This window comes from Canis lupus, chromosome 12 (genome assembly GCF_048164855.1).
Source record: "Canis lupus baileyi chromosome 12, mCanLup2.hap1, whole genome shotgun sequence".
Classification (NCBI taxonomy): Eukaryota; Metazoa; Chordata; class Mammalia; order Carnivora; family Canidae; genus Canis; species Canis lupus.
The window spans coordinates 29,503,765-29,528,674 of NC_132849.1; the positions used below are offsets into that span (position 1 = coordinate 29,503,765).

General features: G+C 39.8%; 1 protein-coding gene across 4 annotated transcripts in view; it reads right to left on the reverse strand.

Annotated features, from left to right (window-relative positions):
• The window catches only part of ACOXL (acyl-CoA oxidase like), a 353,848-nt gene that overhangs the window by 175,935 nt on the left and 153,003 nt on the right, over positions 1–24,910 (reverse strand). For 3 of the 4 annotated variants that reach the window (XM_072770256.1, XM_072770255.1, XM_072770258.1), the window contains exon 11: positions 15,019–15,135. The exons of the other annotated variant lie outside the window; for it this stretch is intronic. In XM_072770256.1, coding sequence (XP_072626357.1) covers positions 15,019–15,135 — 117 coding nt within the window. The remainder of the gene's footprint in view (positions 1–15,018; positions 15,136–24,910) is intronic. 4 annotated transcript variants of the gene reach the window in all.

Consider the following 24,910-nt stretch of genomic DNA (forward strand, 5'->3'; position numbering starts at 1 on the left):
CTGAGCCACTTAGGCATCCCTCAAATAAATAAAGCTTTAAAAAAAAATCAAGGATCTTGAAATTGAGAGATTATCCTGGATTATCCAGGAGCCCAAATGTAATGATGAGGGTCCTTATAAGAGAGCGAGGCAGGAGAAGGAGATGTGACAACAAAGCAGTCAGAGAGATGCAACGTGGGACTCAACTAGCCATTGCTGGCTTTGAAATGGAGGAAGGGGCCACAAAGCCAAGTAATGAGGTAGTTTCCAGAAGCTAGAAAAGGCAAGGAAGTCAATTCTTTCCTAGAGCTTCCAAGAGGAATACAGCTCTGCTGACAGATTTTTATCATTGAGACCCATTTCAGACTTCTGATCTCCAGAACTGTAAGACAACAAGTTTGTGTTGTTGTTTTTTTTTAAAGTTTTTATTTATTTATTCATGAGAGACAGAGACAGAGGCGCAGAGACACAGGCAGAAGGAGAAGCAGGCTCCATGCAGGGAGCCCGACATGGGACTCAATCCTGGGTCTCCAGGATCAGGCCCTGGGCTGAAGGCGGTGCTAAACTGCTGAGCCACCTGGGCTGCCCAAGTTTGTGTTATTTTAAGCCACCAAGTTTATGGCAATTAGTTATAGCACCAATAGAAATGTATACAGATATGAATAATATCTTCCTTCAACGTGGTAAAAGTCACTGTTTTCCTTCATCTCTCAGCCACCTGTGGTCATGACTACTGTGCAGACAATATCTATTGGCCTTCCTGCATCTGCACACCTCCCCCCTCAGTTCTGGTTTTTTCTTCACCATGTTTCAGAATACTATAATGGAAAATACAGGTTTCCTTCTCTCTCCCTTCTTCTGAACACCTTCTTATTGACTTTGTTTTTAAAATCTCTTAAAATGAGTTATTGTTTTTAACAACTGCTGGGAATAAAATCTTTAGTGAACTCTTTCTCTCTATGTTCAACCAAACTCCAGGATCAGGCTCTAAACTCAAGGGTGGTAAACACACTGAGCTGGGTACTTTCCTTGAAGCCCCTCAAACTCATGAGAAATACCATGAAGTATAGCCTTTCTGGTCTTCTCAACTGATCCTTCAGACTCTGGAGATCGCGAAGAGTGATGGCAGTTGGAGGTGTTGATTCACTGACTGTTCTCTATCAATTGAGTGTCATCTATTGAGATGATTATATGATGTTTCTCGTTTATAATGTTAATATGGCAAATTGTATAGATTGATTTTCAAATGTTAAACAAGCCTAACATTCCTAGATAAATCCCTCTTGATCATTGTATATTATTTTACAGTAAAATATACTGTATGTGATCTATAACATTTTGTTCACAAGGAATATTGGTCTCATAATATCTTTGTCTGTTTTTGGTGTCAGGGTAATTTTTTTTTTATTTTTTATTGGTGTTCAATTTACTAACATACAGAATAACCCCCAGTGCCCGTCACCCATTCACTCCCACCCCCCGCCCTCCTCCCCTTCTACTACCCCTAGTTCGTTTCCCAGAGTTAGCAATCTTTACGTTCTGTCTCCCTTTCTGATATTTGGTGTCAGGGTAATTAATGCTCTTAAAATGAGTTACAAAGTCTTCCCTTCATTTTCCAAAAGAATTTGTGTAAAGTTAATATGTTTTCTTTTCTTAAGTATTTGGTAGATTTTACCAGCAACGCCAGATGAAGCTATTCAAATTTTCCAATTCTTTTTGAGTCACTTTTGGTAATATGTGTCTTTCATGAAATTTTCTATTTCATATATATTGTCACACATATTGGCATTACATTGACGTTACATCAATAATAATAACAATAATATTTAATTTTATCCTTTCTTTTTTAAAAAATATTTTATTTATTTATTCATGAGAGACACAGAGAGAGAGAGGGAGAGACATAGGCAGAGGGAGAAGCAGGCTTTCCACGGGGAGCCTGATGTGGGACTCAATCCCAGGACACTAGGATCATGCCCTGAGTCAAAGGCAGACACTCAACCACTGAACCACCCAGGTGTCCCTCATTTTATCCTTTCAATATCTATAGGATCTGTAGTGATGTCTTCTCATTTATTTCAGATATCGATCATTTGTGTCTCTTCTTTTTTTAATTAATCTAGCTGAAGGTTTATAAATTTTATCTATCTTTTAAAGAAAAAATTATTTTTGCATTAATTATGCTTATTTTTTGGCTATTTCTTATTTCAATGATTTCTGCTTTCATTTATATTATTATTTCTGCTTGCTTCGAATTTGTTCTTTTTTTCTAGCTTCTTAAAATGAGAATTTACACCACTGATTCTCTACCTTTATCCTTTTCTTTTTTTTTCCTTTATCCTTTTCTAATGTATTTTAATTATAAGTATGCCTCTAAGCACTGCTTTAGCTATACATTACAAATTCTGATATGTTCTGTTTCATTTTCATTTTATTCAAAATATTTTCTAATTTCCCTTGTGATTTCTCCTTTGACCTATAAATTATGTGTGTTGTCTAATTTCCTAATACATGGTATTATTCCAGATGTTTTTGTTATTCGTTTCTAATTTAATTCTAATCAGAAGACATACTTTGTATGATTTCAATCCTTTAAATTTACATGGTCTATCTTGATAAATGTTTTATGTGCACTTGAAAAAAATAGACATTTTTCCAAAGAAGACATACAGATGGCTAACAAACATATGAGAAGGCACTCAACATTACAAATCATTAGGGAAATGCAAATCACAGCCACAGATATCACATTATGGCTAAAACCCAAAACACAAGAAATAGAAGTGTTGGCAAGGATAGGGGGAGAAAGGAACCCCTGTGCAGTGTTGGTGAGAATGCAAATTGGTGCAGCCACTGTGGAAAACAGTATGGCAGTTCCTCAAAAAATAAAAATAGAAATACCATATGGTGCAGTAATTCCACTATTGGGCATTTACCCAAAGAAAATGAAAACATTAATTCCAAAAGATATATGCACCTCTGTGTTTCTGCAGCATTATTTACAATAGCCAAGATACAGAAGCAACAAAGGCATCCATCAATAGATGAATGGATATAGAAGATGTGATATATATACATATAATGGAATATTATTCTGCCATAAAAAGAATGAGATCTTGCCATTTGCAACAACTTGGATGGACCCAGAGGGTATAATGCTTAGTAAAATAAGTCAGTCAGAGAAAGATGTATTCCATATGATTTCACTCATATGTGGAATTTAAGAAATGAAACAAGTGAACAAAGAAGAAAAAGAGACAAGCTAGAGTCTCAACTATAAAGAACAAATTTGTGGTTATCAAAGGGCAGGTGGCTGGGGGATATGAGTGAAATAGGTGAAGGGGATGAAGAGTATGCTTATCTTCATGAGCACTTAGAAATGTATAGAATTGAAGAATCATACATATTATACACCTAAAACTAATAAACACTGTATGTTAATTATACTTAAATAAAATTTAAAAATAAGTAAAAAATGTACATTCTGTGTTGTTGGATAGAGTATTTATTCTATAAATATCATTTAAGTCAAGTTAATTAGTAATGTTCATATTGCTGTTTATTATATCAATTTTTATATCAATTACTATTTATTATATCAGTTACTCAGAGAGAATGACTAATGTCTGCAATTATAATTTTGGATTTGTTAATTTCTCCTTTCAATACTTTCCATTTTTGCTTCAAGTATTTTAAGGCTATTTTGTGAGTCCATACACATTCAGATTGTTATGCCTTTTTTGATGAGTAGACTGCTTTATCATTACAAAGAGTTCCTCTTTATCTCTGGTAATATTCTTTTTTCTGAAGTCTACTTTATCTAATATTAATATATCCACTCTAGTTCTCTTATGGTTAATGTTTGCAGGTGTAAATGTTTTATTCTTTCACTTTTAATCAATTTGTCTTTATATTTTAAGTGCATTTCTTATAGAAAGCATCTAGTTCAGTCTTGATTTTTTTATTATGTCTGACAATCTGTAAATTAAGTAGGAGTGTTTAAACCATTTACATCTAATGTAATTATTAACACGATTGAGTTTGAAACTATTATCTTGCAATCTTTCCTCTATTTATCCCATGTGTTCTTTGTTCTCTTTTCCCTCTGCTTCTGTCTTCTTTTGATTAATTGCATAGGTTTTAGTATCCCACTGTTAGAGTTTTAACTATGTTACTTGTATACTTTTTAGTGATTTTTATAGTATAAAATATGCATCTTTAACCTAACACATTCTTCCCTCATATAATGTTATAACACTTTTCAGATAATTGAAGAACCTTACAATAATACAATATACTACCATTTCATTCACCCATCTATTGTGCTACTGTTTGAGATTATTTAATATCTATCTGTCTACCTATCTATTTATATCTTCTACATATGTTATAAAATTCATTGCTATTTTTGCTTTAAATAAATAATTTCTCTTTTTTCCTTATCAACATTATTGAGGGTAATTTATTTTACAACAGACTGCATTCATTCAAAGCATGCCATTTAACAAATTTTGACAACTGTACATACCCATGAGAATAACACCATAATCAAGCTACAGAACATTTCCAACACCTTCCAAAAAACGCCTCATGCTTTTTTACAGTCTATCCCTTCCTTGATTGATCCTCATTTCCAGTCATCCACTAACCTGCTGTTTGTCACTAGAAAGTAGTTTACATTTTATGTAAATAAAATTATACAGCATGTTATGTCTTCCTTCTTTCAATCAGCATATTGTTTTGAGATTCATCCATACTGTAGCATGTATTAGTAGCTGCTCTTTTTTATTGCTGACTAGAATTCCATCTATGCAATGCATATATCACACTTTATTTTTGCATTCACTGTTGATGAACATTTTGGTTGTTTCCAGTTTAGGGCTATTACAAAGAAAACACTATGGAAATTCATGTAAAATCTTAGGGGAGACATATGTCTTTATTTCTCTTCAGTAAATATGTAGGAGGGAAGTGACTGGGTCATATGGTAGATATATTTTTAACTTTTTAAGAAACTGCCAAACAGTTTTCCAAAGTGGTTGTGCAATTTTACATTCCTACCCACAGTGTAGGAGAGTTCTGGTTGTTCCATGTCTGCCAATAATTGGTCTTTTTGGTCTTTTTGAATTTGTCAATCCAGTGGATACATAATAGTGTATCCTCATGGTTTGAATTTGCATTTCCCTGATAACTAGCATCTTTTCATGTATATATTATATATTGGCTGATCATTATATATATTCTTTTGTCAAGTGTCTATTTGAATCTTTTAAATCTATTGGCTTGCTCATCTAATTTTTAGTTGAATTATATTTTCAGTGTTAGCATATATTCTATATAACATCCCATTTTCAGATATATATATTGCAAACATTTCCTCCCATTCTGTGGCTTGCCTTTTCATTTCCTTAATGACAAAATCAATTTTGGCTCAAGGTATTTATTTACCTGTTTCCATCCATAGAATAATCTCACAATGTCTGAATATCCTTGTTTCCTCAGTGAAACCTGAATATGCAAAAAATGTTGCATTGGGGCCTCATTCTACAGCAAATAGGCAAGTCTGCTATCAAACTTCATAACTGAAACCATTGAGCTGGGACAAATGGAAAAACAGGGAAACCATCATTTGTTTAATTGGCACTTAGATGAAGAAAACCTAACTGTATTGAGCAACTACTATAAGCAATGAGCTTCTACATTTATTATCTAACTTCATCTTTACAACAACCCCATGAAATAGGAAATCATATCCCCACTTGATAGATGGGGAAACAGAGGGCCAACTGAGGTCACATACCTAAGTCAAGGTCTCCCAGACAGGACAGAGCTAGGAGTCAAACCTAGGACTTCCTAGTCCTAAAATCATGCTCTTTTCATGATAAATAATGTGCATATCAGTGCCCTGAGAAAGTTTACAGCATTCTCAGTCTATGCTATAGTACTATCACCCAACTCCCGGGCTGTGACTGCCCTACAATGATTCTCAGAGAGTCTCAGAGCTGAGCATTTTTTAAAAATGTACATATGACTCCCTGCTGATCTCCCTAACACACACACACACACACACACACACACACACACACAGCCCTAATCATTCTCTAGGGTAGAAATGGGTGAGAAATAAGAAACAAAATAGGCTTTAAGAAAAGAAGGACTTGGGGGATCCCTGGGTAGTTCAGCAGTTTAGCACCTGCCTTCAGCCCCAGGGAGTGATTCTGGAGTCCTGGGATCGAGTCCCACATCGGGCTCCCTGCATGGATCCTGCTTCTCCCTCTGCCTGTGTCTATGCCTCTCTCTCTGTGTCTCTCATGAATAAATAAATAAAATCTTTAAAAAAAAGAAAGAAAGAAAGAAAGAAAGAAAGAAAGAAAGAAAGAAAGAAAGAAAGAAAGACTCATGAAACTCTCTCCTAGCAAAGAGCTGGTGAAATCTCTTTGCAATACTGGCTTCCCACTTTACTTAAAATTCATAGGACATGGGCCCTGATGAGAGCCTCCATCTGCCAGACGAGAGGTGCATCCAGTGACTCTTATTCTTTATCATATCCCATGTCTGCTTGCAAAGGGGAACTGAGAAGCCTTCTGTGTGCAGAGTATGTTGGAGTCCAGAAGGTACATATCTTATGAAAATTTGATATAAGAAATTCAGAGTGACCCAGAAGATAAATTAAGATGTAGGGATTATGTAGAAAAATTATTCCTCAATATGATAGGAAGTATATAGGAAAACATATTCCTATATTAGGAATAATAGGAAAATATATTCCCATTTCTAAATATGTTTACTTTATAGGCAATGCCTCTAGAAATGCGAAGTATTTGTTTACAAGTTACAGCCGCTTGAATTATTAGAACCTACCCTCAGGGTAAGATTCAGGAGAAATGCAGAGTATCTCTAAAACCGTTAAGTCAGTGAGAGGGCAGGATTCAATTTACAAAAGTGTGCTTTACATAAAAACAGCAAAGTAAGACTTTTGGGCAATAAGATTTCAGGATTGTATTAAAAACACAATTCAATGCACAAATGGTGGCATTCATTTGCTAAGGAATATCTTAAGTCCTTAACTATCCTGAACTCCATTTTTTGACAGGGACAGGTCTTTGGTAAATTTCTGAAACCATGAAATATCATTCTGCCCACTCAGCGATTCCACACGAAAATGAATGAAACCTTACTTTGTGCCAGGCACAGTTCTAGGTGCTACGGAAACATCAGTTAAAAAAAAAAAGAGAGAGACAGAGGGGATCCCTGGGTGGCTAAGTAGTTTAGCGCCTGACTTCGGCCCGGGGTATGATCATGGAGACCCGGGATCAAGTCCCACATCGGGCTCCCTGCATGGAGCCTGCTTCTCCCTCTGCCTGTGTTTCTCCTCTCTCTCTCAATCTCTCTCTCTCTCTGTCTCTCATGAATAAATAAATAAAACCTTTAAAAAAAAAGAGAGAGAAACTTGGTGAGTTGTCTTGTGGTGTTCAAGAAGTTACTGAAGACAGTGTGTGATACATGATAAGCAATTGAATATGTGTTAGTTATCATCATAATTTTATTCTTAGAGATTTTGGATAAAAACAGATTGCCAGAGATAATGACTGAATCCAACTGAAAGCTAACAGCAATGGTGCTGTGGCCCCTCCTGGCCGGAACCCGGCCTGGACTCCCTAAGCTACCCATTTGGCCTGGAAGAAATAAGAGGTGAGGCAGACCCCAAATACTCCCATTGGCTGGTACACTTAAAATGGTGATGTTAAAAGCTAGAAAATGCATTTTTGCAGCAAGTCCCACCAAATGATTCCCAGGAGAGGTATCAGCTGCCAACTACCCTGGCCAGCTAGCTCTTGGACTAACTCCTTCACATCATAGAACTTATGCTTTAGGGACCAACAGAAAGTGTGGAAGCAAAGCTCCACATAACCTCATGGCCAAGTGTGATGTGATTACACAAGGCAATTTCATTCAGGTCAGTTGAAGCAACCTGTGCAGAGAGTCAGGCACTCTTTGATGTGGAGATGCCAAATTAAGAATCCACAACTTCTATGCATGAAGAATTCACAACCACAAATCAAGAGTAATGGTACAATGATAAGAGGGGTCCAGCCGCTCGAAGGAGCTTATCAGGGGGCTCCTCATTCCAGGAGAGGCTCAGAGAAGGTGTCTTGGAAGACATGATAGCCTGAACTAGATCTCAAAAGATGACAATGAACTGCCCAGTAAAGGAAAATAAAGATGTGAGAGATGAATGTGGAGGCAAGGTGCGGATGCTGTTTGTGAGGAAGGCCAAAGCAGGGCAAGGGCTGAGTACAGAGCCTCAATGTGGAAGAGAAAAGATATGGAGGTGGGGTGGAGGCTGGCAGGGGCCAGGCAGAGGAAGGTACTCCAAGGCTGTAGGAGGGAGCTTAAGTTTATCCAGTAAGGAGGGGGCTGGAAGGCCCTGGGAGGGTTCCAGCAGTCAAGTGAGAGTTCAGATTCTATTTAGGTGTGGTTGCTTGTGGAGAATGTATTTGATGAGGACCAGGCTGCATGTGGGGGGCAGGGCACAGGAAGGGGAGCTGGGGAGGGCCCCGGTGAGGTAATAAGGAGGGAGGGCCTTGAATAATTCCCACGAGGGAGGCAAACTCACTAGAATGTGGTAATTGGTGGGGTGGGGGCAGGACACTTGAGTCTCAGAGGTGATGGCAGGCAACAACAACTGGCACTGTGAGCATTAATGGCCAGCAGTCAGTGGATAAGAACAGAGGGCATCAGCCAGGGTGCGGTTCACATGTCCAGGAAGACCCCACATGCCATGTATCCACCAGTGTACCCCCAGACCAGGAAGCATGCAGGGCAACATTGGCACTCGACAGTGAGAAGCAGGCCTTGGATACCCTAGGCCCCATGGGAAGAGGTTAATTAAGAAACCTAAGGATGGTACCCATGCCCAAAGGCAGAAAACAAGGAAACCTACCTGGCCATGTGAGCCACCTAGACAGAACTGTTGGCTGCTGAGTCCTCAGGGCCTGGAAAGGTGCCTGACACACAGGTCATGTAATAAAGGGAGGAAGGGACATGTCTGCCATCTCTGGACAGGTGGGAGGAGAAAAGCCCTGGCAGGCTCCTCAGGAGCCCATCATCTCTTCTCAGAGGCCCCCACCACGCCAGCCCTCACTTCATCAAGTCAGTCCCGATATCCAGCAGCTGAGCAGTCAGTGGGAAGAGAAAGTCCCGTCTCTTCTTGGACTGAACAAGCTCCAAAGGACATTGAGTTTCCATCTCCTCCTTGTTAAAGGCAAGAGAATGTGAGTGATGAAGGGTGGGGATGGTTGGGCTCCCTAAGGGCTAGAGGAGTCCTCCCTCTCTCCAGGCCTGTGGAGTCAATGGGAAAGAAAGGGGATAAGGACGAGGGTAAGTAGCTTGCTAACCTTCTACTGTCAAGCTCCAGATAAGGCACTACATGCTCCATGTGACAGGGACTGTGTCTGACTCAAGCACTAGCATGTGTCCAGGGCCTACCAGGTAGGACCACCAGATTTAATAAACAGAAATAGAGGAGACTCGTTTAAATGTGAATTTCAGATAATGCATAATTTTTAGTTTAAGTATTTTAGTTTAAGTATTAAGATATACTTAGACTAAAAAATTATGCATTGGATAAAAATGCATAAAAAAGTATGCATTTGAGGACTGTATTTTACCTGGTAAACCTATTAGCAAGGTATCATGTAATTACTGAATATATAAACACATGTGCACTGGAAAAAGCCATCCCACCTCATTTCTATTACTTGCCTTTTAACCACGAAGTGACCTCTAACTCCTCATGTCTTGTCACATTAGAAAGGAGGAGAGGCAAGGCCAGCTGACCTAGCTGGTGGTCTGTTTTTCCTGCTCTCCTAACTCTAGACTCATACACTTAAGGTAGACTACTCTCATGAGTGTTTCTCTGTACTTGAGGAGGATTCAGCACATTGAATAAACATGTAACTCAACAAACTTGAGGTTACCCAGACCCTAAAACTTGAAGCCAGTTGATTGGCAGCATCATATCCATGGGAATTTGGAAATGGGTCCTAGAAGCAAGGTTTCATAACCTTTTAAAAAATGTGTGTGAAGTGGGCAGAGGTACTTAGCATAAGATTTCGTCAAGTTGCAATCAGCTTCATTGAACTTTTTATGTACAAGTCAGAGAAGGCGCACCAGGGGCTATCAACTAGAGAGAAACAGGAAAGCCAGAGTATGTTGCAGAAAACACCGGCTTCTCCCCGGGCTTGTTTTAAAACACAGACAACTTTCCAATAACCAAATTTTCAGTGAGTCAACCCCCTGCTACAATGGGGGATAGGGAGAAAGAAATAAAGAGGAAGAAGAAATAGAACCACAATGGGGACCCTGAGCAAGGCCAGAAACCACAGTGGGTGCAAGGAGTGAAGGCCAGGAAAATGGAAGGTCCTGGGACCAATTAGATTGACAGTTTGATGAGGCATGGACCTGACCCTGTCCTGTTCAGTACTGTGTTACTTTTGCATGGTACATGATAAGGATTTCGTGACTTTTTTTTTTTTAGGATTCCATGATTTTTTATTAATTAATTTCCATTAATAACCTTTCATTTCTCCCCTTGAAACCTTAAGCTAGAATTGTGATCTCTCTATTTCTTTGATGTTGGCATTTGGAAGGTATCTCCCTAAAATCAAGAGAAAATAATGTTTACTAATAGCAGCAATACAGCACTTAGAAAAATCAAGGTAAATTAAGTTTAAATCAAGCTAAAAAAGAAATAGAGCTGAAGAAAAAGGAAACATGCTGTACATATCACACTTCTGTTATACTTAAAGATGCAAGTACATATGTGTGTATATAGAAACTTATAAATGTGGAATATATGGCAACTCTTTGTTATGTGGTCTATTAACTTCCTGTGTCATGGATTATGAATAGTGAACAAAGAGGTAAATATGTAGATACTCTAGCTTCTTTGTAATAGTTAATAGCTTGTAGTTTTTGACTACTGGGCAAAAAATTCAAAGAAGAATTGTATTTTCCATTGCCATGCATGTGAAAAATTACCAGGTTTTATATCAGGCTATTTTGATCCAATTTAAATTTTCGTGAAATTTAATACTGCCGTCTTTTATCTGTTAGTGAAGTTTATTTCCAGGTTACACTAGGAAGCTTCCTAAAAAGCTGCTGCAGTCCTTAACTCTGTCCATTAACTAGAATCACCCAAGTAGTTGAAATACACACACTCCAGATTTTTTGGGAAAAAGAAAAAGAAAAGAAGTACAGGTAAAATCTGAGTGGAGATAAAATGAAATACTAAAAACAACCTCAATAGCTCCCCCCAAAAAGAAAGAATTACAGTCTTACAAGTTTACATTATATATAAAGTGGTATAATACCAATTCAAGGTGGGTACTGGCAAGATAAGGATGCATAATATGATACTTAAAGTGTTCACTAGGAAAAAGAAAGAGAATGAAGAAATGGAGACAGAACAAAGCAAGTAGCAAAATGGTAGACTTACTAGGAATTATAGCAAATAAAAATGACCTTAACATTTTAAGTTAAAGATTATCAAATTGGATAAAAAGCATGACCTCGCCATAGGCTATTTATAAAAATCTCATAATGGCACATGTAGGTTGATTCAATGACAGGTTAAAATATAAGGGTGGGAAGAGATATAACATGAAAACACTAGGCATTAGAAAACTGGTATGGTTATAACAATAGCAGAGAAAGTAAACTTCAAGACAAAAAAAAAATTGCCAGATACAAAGAGAAACAGTTAATATAATAGGCTAAATTCCTCTAGAAGATATTACCCAAAATCTGTATGTTCTAAATAACAAAGCTTAAAAATACACAAAACAAAATGAGCAAAAAATTTTTTTAATAATACATTTTTATTTTATAAAGAAAGGTTTTAGACCAATGAGCTAGGAAAAACTAGAAAAAGAAAGCTGATTAATTCCCAGCTAAATAGAAGTGAGAAAATAATAAAGACAAGAAATTAAATCAATAACAGAAAATGGACAAAAATGTAAGAAAAGCACTCAAGACAAAAGTATATTATTTGAAAAGATTAACAAAACTGATAAACATCTTGCAAAATTGACCCTTAAACAAAGCCCAAAACTATATTAGAAATAAGAAGGGTCATTACTACAGATCCTATAGACATTAGTATTATAATAAGGAAATATTAATAACAACTTAGATATATTTTACAAATTAGAGGAAAAGGACAAATTCCTTGAAAAACGCAAATTAACAAAAACTGACAGAGAAGAACTTGGTGATCTTAAGAATCCTATTTGTTAAGGAAATTAACAGAGTATCAAAAATCTTCCTATTCAAAACAAAACCATGCCCAGATGGCTTCTTAGTAAATACTATCAAATTTAAGGAAGAAATAATATCAATCTTATAAAAACTCCTTGAGAAAATATAGGGGAAGGGACCACTTTCCTATTCATGCTCTGAGGACAGCATAACCCTTATACCAAAACCTAACAAGGACATCTCAAAGGAAAGAAAATGATATTCTTTACAAGCATACACAAAATTCCTTATACAAACATTACCAATTTATATCCAATAATATAAAGGTATTATAATACATTATGGCCAAGGATTTCAAAGAATGTAAATCAGGCTCAACATTTGAAAAGTAATCAGTGTAACTCATTCCATTAATATAATGAAGAAATCTCATATAATCAGCTAAATAGAGGCAAAAATTAAGTCAAAATCCAACATCCATGTTAAAAACATTCAGCTAACTAAGAGTATAGGGGAACTTCCCTAGTCTAATAAGTCATCCACAAAAATCCTGCAGTGAATGTTCACACTTAATGGGAAATACTGAATGCTTTTCCTCTAAAATCAGGAACAAAATAAGAATGTTCACTCTCACAATTGCTATTCAATATTGTAATGGAGATTTTAGCCAGTCTAACAAGACAAGAAAAAGGATTTTTAAAAGGTACAAGTATTGGCAAGGAAGAAGTAAGACTCTCCTCATGTACATGTGATATGATTATATATATAGAAAATATATTAGATCTAATAAGTGAATTTAGTGAGAATATAGAGGTCAATATAAAAAATTCAATTACATCTCCATATAACATTAAGAAACAGTAATTAAATTTTAAAAGCAATTCCATTTGAATAAATTTAGTTAAAAAATGTGAAAGATCTCTATACTGTAAATTATAAAACATGCTAAGAAAAATTAAATTCCTATATAAATAGAGAGATAAACCATCTTCTTGGATTTGAAAGACCCAGTACTGCCTGAATTGCTTAAGAGATTCCATGCAATCACAGATAAATACAATCAGACTTTTTGTTTAAACACACACACACACACACACACACAACCTGAAAAGCAAGTCCAAAATTGTATATGGAAATGCAAAGTGCCCAGACAAGTCAAAACAGCCAAGACAATTTTGAAAAAGAACAGACTTAGATGACTCATACAACTTGATTTTTTTTGGTAACACTTTTGAGATACTAAACATATCTCAGGATAGAGTAACCAGAACTCTCATGCATTGCTCAAATGAGTATAAAATGGTACTACCTCTCTGAAAAATGGCAGTTTCTATAAAGTTGGACATACACATATCTAATTACCCAGCAAATCCTCTCTAGGTATTTACCCTAAGAAAAATGAAAGACTTGTACAAGAGTATTCATTGTGTCTTATTCCTAGCAGCTAAAAAACTAGACATAACCCAAATGTTCAGCCCTGGGAAAATGGACTTAAAAATTGTGGTTTATTCATTTAATGTTACAACTCAGCACTAAAAATTAACAAACTACCAACAACACTGAGGAACATGAAGACATTAATGATGCTGAACAAAATAAACTGGACATACATACTCATACTATATGTTGCCATTTATATGAAGTTCAAGACCTGACAAAACTAAGCTTTGGGGATAAAGTTCAGAAAGGTGGTTGTGAGTGGTGGGGCTGTGGTGGTGAGGTGAGGGGCAACTGCAAAGAGGGAAATGTTTTCTATTTGGTTGGAGCGTTCATTACACAAGGGTATATGTTTGTCATTGAACTATACCCTAAAATCTGTACATTGTTTCATATGCTAATTAAATCTCAAAAAGCATTCAAAAATATTTTAAGTAAGATATTGGATGTGAGGGATTCACATTTTCTTCTGGGTGGCTGGGATTGACTGATGTTAGCGTTACCAGAAGTTCAGTCTGTAGGACTTGCTGTTTGAGAAGCCTGGAATCCCAGTGCAGAAGCGTGGCCAGGCCAGCAGTAGCCAGGCAGCCACACAAGCCAGCAGCACACCAGACTGGCAGGGCTTCTCGATTACCTTACTTTTAGAAATCCCGGCACCAGTCTAGCCGTTTGTGCAGTAAATTTCAAACACACACCGATTCTAAATTACTCAGAAGTGAATACTCTAAGAAGCAGGATTGCATAAGGACGAGAGAACACAGGATAAAGGTCCAAAATCTGGAGTTATATTCCCAGTACGTCTACTCCCAGACCCTGTGATCTTAGGCAAATCCCCCAATTTTCTGACCTTTAGAAGGTGGTGATGACACACAGCTGCCTAGACAACCTCCCGGGGCTTTGAGGAGGAATAGCTGAGAGGCATAGATGGAAGCCTGCTATAAAATGCAAAGCTCCATGTAAATTTATAGTATGATTACTGTGTTGTTCAATAGCCTGACTCTTACCTCCCTACCCGCATATGCATACACCTTGACCTATTTTTGAAAACTTTAAATTAGAACCTTTATCAGAGGTAGAGCACTCTTAACAGCCAAGAGTGTTGTTCTGTTTCTTTCAGAAACTGTGGAGAAATGTTGGTTTGAGGCTTCTCTCACCTGGATATACAGATAATCAAGAGTCAGACATCACTCTTAACCTGAGCATTAGACTTCAAACACAGACTCTTTCCTACTCGCAGCTAGAAGATGAAGCCCCTGCTTGCCTCTCCCCTCTCACTCCTTACTGATGCCAGGCAGGAGCTCACGCTCGTCTTCAGGGAGAAAACCCTGAGAGCCATCTCACCTGCTGACGAAGGTCAAGGCCAAGGCTGTGGCCAGGTGAGGCATCAGCCGAAGGGTCTGTGTTTGGTGCTCAATGATCTTGACTTCTTCCTTGGCTTTAGGACCAAACTGCCTCCGGCTAGAGAGAACCAAGCAGACACAATTTTTACCAAAATTCAATAGGCAACTTCATTTCCTGAGCTAAACATGTCAAGCAGCCATTTTGCCTTTCAAATGCTTCAGAATAAGGAATGCCCAAGTCTCCTAAAATGTGATTAAGATAATTAGATATCAAAAGTTTCTTAGGACAATCCAACAAAAAAGCTTTTCAGCTCTTCTGGAAATTTATTTCCCCACCATGGAATATTTTTAAAGCATCCTATCTATTTAATTAATACACAGAATAATTTTTATGCCTTAACATTTACATGGCATTTTATAGTTCCAAGTGCCCTGTGATCATTAATTATTCAGCTTTACGAAGTTTGTGACATAATTAATAGGACAAGCGCAATATCCTAGAACATATTTCAAAAGGACATTCTCAACAAGGAGGCAAAGCTAACCCCGGTGCTCCTGTCAGATTCATGGGCAGGCCATTACTTTCAGCCCACCTAAATCTCCCCTGCAGTTCCACACAGAAGGGTGTTCACATCCTGCCGTAAATCCTGTGCTCTGTGAGCAGCTGCTGCATTTCGCAGTGGCATCAGTGGCATCGGGGCGGATGGTAACCTTCCTCAGTGTGGTTCCTGAAGTGGCCTGGGATTATCCCTATAGGCAACACCCGGGGACTAATCTTACAGAATCCCTCGGCAGCAGATTGCAAAGAGCCTGGCCTTTTGGAAGTCACCTCCTCCCGAGCCCTGTGGTGCTCCCCAGCCCTGGGCCTGGCAGATCCTATTTTTGAACACCTGTGACCTTCATATTGATTTCTGAAAGACCATCTCACACACACACACACATGCATGCACACACACATGCACACAGGTGCATGTGCATATTGGGATGCACACACATGCACACAGGGTACTATATTATCTAACAGGCAGAGCAGCCTCCTGCTTCAGACACCAGTGAAGGGAGGATATCTATCCATCACAAGGAGAGAAGGGAAACAGAAATTTAAAAACTTTTTTATATTTGATAGACCTTCTTAAACATAATTTGATGCTTTAATATGGTCTTTATTTGTTCTTAAAAGAAGGACACCATGATATTCTTCGTGCATACTATGTCTAGAATTCATAACCTGTCCCTGTTGTGAATTGTGGGTGGGAGGTGGTAAGGACACACATGACCAGAGGGACACACAGGGGGTGGCTTTTGAGCTTCCCCAGGCACAGTCTAACCATCCTACCGTTGGTTGTCTGAGGATCACTACCCAAGTCTGCCCTCTGTCTGCCCCAGTGTACACTGACAACAGTGGGGCATGGCATCAAATGAGGCCTGACAGCCTGTAGCGAAACTTCTCAGCTTTTGCTGGAACACTGCGAAACCAGTAAGAAAAAATCACAGATCCAATAGTGGCATCATCATAATGTCAGGTCAATTTAAATTCCATTTGTCCTTGTTCTCTTAACTTCCATTTTTCAGTGCTATGATTATACTGTAGCTTTTTCTATGGTCGCTGTGGCTGAAATTTTGTGTACCAAAGGCATTCACTGACACATGAGATCCACTCCTCTGGGGGACATCTTTGCACCTGCTCTGTGTCAGCACCACTTTAGGTGCTGGGTGTCCACCAGGGTCAAGAAGGCTGAGGCCCAGCTGTTGAGCTCACAGCTCTAGACACAGAGAGAACTAGACCAGGTGATGTGGGCAGGAGAGCCTTGCATGTAACCCCACCCCCATCTCACTCTGTCAATCACCAGTATTTCCTTTTTCTTTTTTTAAGATTTATTTATTTATTTATTTATTTATTTATTTATTTATTCATTCATTCATTCATTCAGAGAGAGCGAGAGAGAGGCAGAGACACAGGCAGAGGGAGAAGCAGGCCCCATGCAGGGAGCCTGACGTGAGACTCGATCTCGTATCTCCAGGATCACACCCCGGGCTGCAGGCGGCGCTAAACCGCTGCGCCACCAGGGCTGCCCACCAGTATTTCCTAATGTGCTGCTAGAGGGAACTTTATCCACACAGCACCAGGAAAAGAAGCCCCTGATCATTACACCTTTTAGCTTTTGTTTTGCTAAAAAATAATTATAATAGCAATGCCATTTTAGAAAGCATCCCATCAAATTATGTTTTTGTGTGTGAAGTGTTTGTCTTGGCCCCACACACAGTATGAATGAATGCATGGATGGATGGATGGATGGATGGATTTTGCCAATGAGGAAATGGAGATGAAGCACAATGCAATAGCTCTCTCAAGACCTCAGAGAAGGTCTTCGGATGGGATGCCAGGTCTGACCCCTGACCTGGTATGGCTTACTTTCCTAATTCAGGTACACCTTATAACCGTCCCATTTCCCCTTTGATTCTCACAATTCAATTAGGAGGCCAGGTGCAGAGCAGAAAGAGACCACCAGGAGCCCATGTGGCAGGGCTCAGACCTTTTTTTGTGTTGTTAGGGAGGAAAGAGTTTCGCTGGTGAGCTGCCGCAGACTTACCAGGCAATTTCACAAAACTCAGGAGATTACACAAGACTCTGACTTCCCAGGTTTTCTCAAAAACTAGGAAGATCTGGTAAATCTGGACTCCATTCCCTTGATCTGATCCACTGGAGCTCAGAGCCTGCTGACTCCTCCGTTTAGGACATGGCTGTTCCCCAGGGTCCCCTGAGCCCTTTCTGCTCGCTGACATTACCGGCAGGCCTGGGAGGCACTGAGTCTTCAAGCCCTGCCACAGGGAATTTCTCTTTTTCACCCACAATACATTTACATCAGCATCCTAACCTGTTAATTAAGTTCTGGGATTATGATATACGGCCAGGCGTAGGCATTCTCTATGAGTCTATGAATTCATTAACAGAACCAGGGGGCAAAACAGAACAGCTCTGGCCAGCTCATACAGCATGAAATCCAAATGTTTCAGCTTGGCATTCAAAAGCCTACTTTGGCCTTACTTGAGTGTCCCAACTGTTTTTTCTGCTAAGCCCCTTCAGACACTTCCCATCCTGGGCCTCTGTCCAGGCAAGGCTCTCAGCCAACCTCACTCGGCTGCCACACATTGTATTTTTGGTGGCTTAGCCAAATACCCTCCCCTCCCACTGACACTTTCTCCCATTCGTGCCATGCCTCTTCAAAACCCAAACCAAGCCAATCAAAGGAGGGAGCTACTTCTCCTCGGAATGCCCTGAGCATTTCACCCGTTATTCCTCCCCCGTGGAAGCACTTCTATCTTTCATGCCAGCACAGGGTGCACCTGTACTGACCACATGTTTTGATGCATTGCCACCTGGAGCCCTCTTTCCTGACCCTTGAGGATTGGCCTTACCAGGGCTAGCCAATGCCTACAGAGAGCAAAGAACTACTCTGTCTGTCAATCTTTCACATGCAAGCTAACCAGTCCAGAGCCCACAACCCCAACCTTTACCAGACTTTTTAAAAGTGGGTACTGTCCCCTAGGGCCAGGTACCAGACAACAGAGTCCCAATGCCCCATAACCCTCTGTAATTATTCAAACCAGACAATCCTAAACCTGTTTAGCCAGCTGGTCCTTCCTCCCCCATTCCTTCTCACAGAGACCACAATAAACCATGTTTCCCCCTTGTTCCCATTGCCTCTTGACCATCCCTGGTACTTCCCATATAGCTTTGAATGCCACGGAATACCCCCTCCTCCTGGGAACTGCAACAAGCTATCTTTTCAATGGCGGTTGTCCCCTGATCTGTTGGTCTCACCATACCTGAACAAAACCTATGAGGCCAGCCTGTTCTGTGTTGATGTACCCCAGGCTGGCTGGGTAGGAGTACTCAGGAAAAAGAAAGCAAGGTGACAGATAGAATGTCCCACCATTTCAGCAGTTTCATACCCAATTCCTCCACCCACCCACCCCTCCATGTCTCCTTGGAATATTTACTTGTTACTAGATGTCCCAAGAAAAGGTCAATGGTCAACACTGAAGTGCTGAGTGGGAGCTAGCAGGCAGTTAGCACAGGGCTGGAAGAAGAATTTCAGATGAGGAATCCACCTTGCCTTTATGCTCAGCAGCCCATCCCACCCCTGGTTTGTCTTGTTTTGTTGTGTTTTTTTGTTTGTTTTTGTTTTTTTGCCAGGGATTAGAAGAAATAAGTGGGCAAAAAGCACACAGCACCCGCCCGCCTTCCCTCCCTCCCTCTGGCCCCAGACAGTGACAGTCCCCAAAGGTTTGAGCTGAGGGTTCCTGCTGGCTTCTCACCCATCAGATGCGTTCTTTGGCTTCCCCAGGACAAAAGTGGTACTAAAGTCTAGTGACCCTTCTGTCCAGACGTGCAGCCAGAGGTCATCCCTATGACTGCCACTATCAGCCTCCAAACTGGCAGCCTGGCTCCAACACAGGCAGCAGAGACAGGGGGCCCCAAGTCTCTGTGTCTGAGAGGGTGTGACCAGTGCAGGCACCCTGCCCTGCCACTGTGTGGTCACCCTCCTATTTACACTCCTGGACTCAGCAACTGCACTGCGGGTCGTGATGGTCCAGGCCCAACTTCTGGTTGCCAGCGTCCTGGCAGGCTGCCCTGAACACAGCTCACAGGGCTGTAATCCCTGCAGCTGGCCAGCAATTACTGGTTGCCAGACCTTTTTACTGCTCCAGTTTATGATCTATATGGGCACAATATTCTTCCTGTCTTTCCTCTGCTGGGTTACTATTTTTCTTTAAAAACACATGTAAAGGCTATATTTTTCTCTGTGATCATGATTTTTATTTCAGTGCCGAAAAAACCTCAAAGTCACCAAGCTCAAATTTTTCATGCTCTTTAAAAACAAGAAGTGATGCATGTGCACACAGCAACATCCATGTGAAAATAAAGCCACGGCTCTGAGAATGCTGTGAATGATGCCATTTAAAATTATAGATTTGAAAAGCTATTTCTGGATTCCAGCAACTCATAAGGAATAGAGGAAACATCTATTTTAAGTTGTTTTATTTCATTCCCACTCAATTTTGAACACGGCTGCTTAAAGCAACGTTCATGGAAAGTGACACGGCTATTAATCACCAATGCAGCTACTGCGCACGCAGCCTCTGGGGGAGGCCGAGCTGCCCGCCTTCCCATCTCCCCCTGGTCTCTTCTCCCAAAGGAGGCCAGTGACCTACTAAAAAGATAATTGCTTTGCATGTTTCCTGCTCTGCAGCATCATTGCATCAGTCTATTCTGAATGACATCCAGTCAAAGTGGAAGAAGGAGAAGAGCTTTGTGGCTGGGCCTCGCCCTTGACCCTGAGACTTCTTGGCGTAAGCTGGTTCACAGGCATCCCTGCTGCCAGAGAGAGGAAGGACAAAACCTTCCTCCTTCACTGTCAAAGTGCTGACCTCTGCAGACAAAAGCTGAGCAAAATCTGGGCCCAGGCCACACTCCCTGTGGCCACCTTCCCTCATTAATCTCGGCCACAGGCAGGCTTCAAAGGAGCTTGTGCATGCCCCACAGGTGGACCACTACACCCCATTTCCACTGGCCCCCAACAGAGACCCTCCAACCACTCAGAGAGCCCACAGACCATCTATCCCTTTCCCAGGAGAACCCTTTCCTGGGATGCTCCTAGCCATAGACATAGAAACCCACAGGGAAACTATGTTACAAAGCAGGATATTTTAATGTCACAGGTCAGACCCAGCAGATTTGGTTCAGCTATCCAACCAGGATGTAAAAATCTGGCTTCTTATTATTAAGTAATGTCAGCAGACACCCTGACCCCCAACCCCAAGCCAATTTCAACCAACCCCACCCTGGGGTCAAGCTTGGGATCATGGAAGGGTCCCAGCTCCACATAACTCTTGTTATTTATTTATTTATTTATTTATTTATTTATTTATTTATTTATTGGAAAGCTGAGAATTTAGTTTGTCCTTGGATTCCGACAAAGCAATCCTGCATTAAAACATCAGGCTCAAGATGCTACATTACCATGTTTTAGCTAGAATTCTTCAAATGGGCATTTTCAAATCTGTCTATAGGCAAGATAGAAGGTGTGTATGTGTAGCATATATGTAAATGTTTTTTTTTAACAGTAGCCTTCCTTGTAATTAAATGTGCAAAATTGGCTCAAGGAAGAATTCTCAAAATACCCTTCTGATCCTGTGGCAATCTCAAATAACTTTTGCACCTTCAAAACACCTTTCTTTCTCTCAACTCTGAACGGTCTCTCAATCCAACCACCACAGAATAGAATAGGTGATCATTAATGGTTTGATGGAGTCCATGACAATGGCAATTTATAAACATGAAAATATTTCAGATATGAAAAGAAATGAGGGTGTTTTTTTTGTCAGTGTCAAAAAGTCTATAGAGAGTGCAGAGACAGCCACCCCAAATCCACAAATAGACACTAGAGCCCACAGTTTCTCAGCCAGAGAGTGCAGAAAGAGCTTTTGCTTTTTTCTTTTTTTCCTTTCTCAAAGGTTACACTAAATCAAAACCCCAGAATTATAAAGGCCCTCCTCAACAGGAAACCTGTAGGTCTAAAGTCATGGCCACTGCCAGGTAGGGACTGACATTCTGCTACCCAGGCTACAAAGACTGTCCACCTTGTAAATTAGCACTGGAATAGTAATGCCAAATGGAGCAGGCTGCAGAACCATAAGGGATTAGGATCAGGCCATTCCCCCCACCAGTGGATGGATGACCCCAGGGGAGACGCCAGAAACCCTTTAGATAAGAGACAACACAAGGCAGACTAAACCTGCAGTGCCATCCCCATTTTTCCATTGAGTGGGCCACTTCTGGCTAACTTTATAATCCAGGATTATAACCATTATACCCTGACCATCCAGTGGAGACCAGGCTTGGGTCACTCTAAATCTGAAGATTGGCCAATTCCAGGATCTTCTGTGACAGTTCAATGACATAAACAAGAGTAGATCTGACCCAACACACAAAGGTTCAATCTCCTTCAGAATAAACATCAGTGAGCCTGGCTGCCTCTCACTGAATTTGTTCTTATCCACTTCTTGTGCTTCATGCTGCCTATAGGAGAGCATCCTGGGACCAAGTCAACATCACATCACCCCAGGCATCACAGAAGGGGAGGCAGGAGATAGTGGTTAAAACAGGGTTTGGATCAGACAAAGCTGGTTTGCATACAGACTCTGACAACTGCTATGTTAACCTGAGCAAGTTACACAAATTCGTTGAGCCCATAAAATAGGCTGACAATGATGGTAAGAACTAAGTGAGATGTTGCCCATATGTATTTAGGTCTTCAAGGCATAGCAGGTGTCATCATCACAATCACTACCATTTTCCCAAGTCCCTAAAATTATCTTCTCTTCTAGTCATCCTTGTTCTAGAAAACACATTTTAATATTTCCCCCGAAAAAAGCACTTTGTTAACCCAAACAAAGCGCCAATGTATTTTGCATCACTTAAATTGTTGTAAAAAAAAGTTATGGGGGAAGGGGAAAGTCTCTTCCGCTCAACCTTAAATTAAAAATAATGAAATTGCTGACATAAAAGAAAATAAGCTGTTTACTGGTGTTTTGGAAAATTATGTGTGTGTGTGCATATTTGTGTGTGTCTGTGCATTGGAAAGCATATGATGCTTCCTAAAAGCACCTGACACTTTTATGTACCCCAAAACACCAGCCAATTTTCTTCTTCCCTAATTCCAGGGAAGGACAATAAGATGGACAAAATAGAGCCAGAGAAGTTGGGGTGGGCAGAGCCTTTCAGCACATTATGTTGCCATAGAAGCAGCAGGTTCTTTCTAGAGTCAATCAGCCTACCCTAGAGAGGAATGTGAATGTTATTCAGATGGTTCTCACACAAGGGAAATTAATTTACTTTTCAGAATAACAGCCTCAGTAATATCTATGAGTGACATGGTGGTTAATGTTAGTCGTCAGAACTGTGATTCCTTGAGATTGTTCTTTTAAAAAAATCATATACTAATGAATGCAAAACAAAATTATAATGGCGGGAGACACGGAGCCATAAATTATAGCTGAGACTGCCTGGGGTGGGCTAATAATTTCACTGTTGAATTATTTTCATATTTTAAAAATTTATACATACAGAGAGCAAAAGATAAATCTTCCATCATCAGCACCACTGCAGAGATATGCAGAACCCTCAGCACTTCAGCTATTAGAGGTGAGGAAGCAAGAGGGCCAACCACTTTGGGAGCCAGCCTTCCTTTCCATTGTATGGCAGCGGCAGGATATATGTGCATCCTGCCTTCATCAACAGCCATCCAGAGCCTACTGTCATCCTGGAGATAGCAAACCAGACCACCAAGTATGTGCAGTGAGAGAAAGAAGACAAATACTGAGCATTAACACTTTCTAGGTAACCCCTTCACGAGGTTGATCATCAGGAGAGGAAAACTAAGTAATGAAATACTCTTTAGGGGCTGGCATCCATTTTGTAATGCTTTAGTCTGGCTTTAGGCTGTTCTTGGCAATGGGACATACCCAAGTAGCTTAAGGGCTGGCTGCTGCCCCTGCTTTCCCTCTCAATCCATAGCCTTAAAGTTAAAGGGTACCCATAGACTCTTAAAACAACAGCAATCTTTCAATTTACAAACATGGTTTGTCTTTCCATTTATTTAGATCTTAGATTTTTTTCCTCAGCATTTTGCAGTTTTCAGCATATAAGTTCTACATCTGTTTAAGTTTGCATCTAAGTATTTCAGTTTTTAAATATTTTATTTATTTATTTTGAGAGAGAGAGCGTGCATGAGCAGGGGGTGGGGCAGAGGGAGAGAGAGAAGCAGACTCCCTGCTGACCAGGGAGCTTGATGCAGGACTCAATCCTAGGACCCTGGGATCATGACCTGAGCCAAAGGCAGACACTTAACCAACTGAGCCACCCAGGCACCTGGTATTTCAATATTTATAAACAATTGTAAATGATATCATATTTCAAATTCTGGTACCCTTGCATTCATTGCTAGTATATAAAAATACAATTGATTTTTGCATCCTGTAACCTTATTTTGTATCCTGTAACCTTATTGCTCAATTCTTAGGTCTAGGACTTTTTGTAAATACTTCGAGATTTTCTATATAAACAATCATATCATCATATACAAACAACTGTATTAGTTACTTCCCAATCTATATGGTTTTTATTTTCTTTTCCCGCCTTATTGCACTGGCTACAACTTCCATTGCTATATTGAATGAGAGTGGTGAGAGTAAATATTCTTGCCTTATTCCAACATTAGGGGGAAAGCATTCAGCCTTAAGTATGTGGACTATAAATTATTTTGTAGATGGTCTTTATCAGGTTTAGCACATTTCTTGGTATTTCTATTTGAAAATTTTTGTCAAGAATGTATGTTGAATTTTTCAAACGCTTTTTCTTTACCAATTGATAATGATTATGTGAGTTTTCTAGTTTTACTTAACATTTTGTGTCACATGGATTATTAAATATTAAGTCAGCATCCTATTCCTGAAATATGGTTAATGTTAGCCATCAGAACTGTGATTCTTTGAGATCATTCTTTTAAAGAAATCATATACTAATGAATGCAAAACAAAATTACAATGGTAGGAGACATGAAGCCATAAATTATAGCTGAGACTGCCTGGTGTGGGCAGTCTGATTTTCCCTCTCCTTCTGCCCCTCCTCCCTGCTTATGCTGTCTCTCTCCCTCTCTCAAAATAAATAAATACAATCTTTAAAAAATTGAAATATTTAGGTGCAAACTTAACAAAACACATGTAGAACTTATATGCTTAGGTGCAAACTGCAAAACACTGATGAAAGAAATAAAAGATCTAAATAAATGAAATATTTGGGGGACTCCTGGGTTGACTTAGTGGTTGAG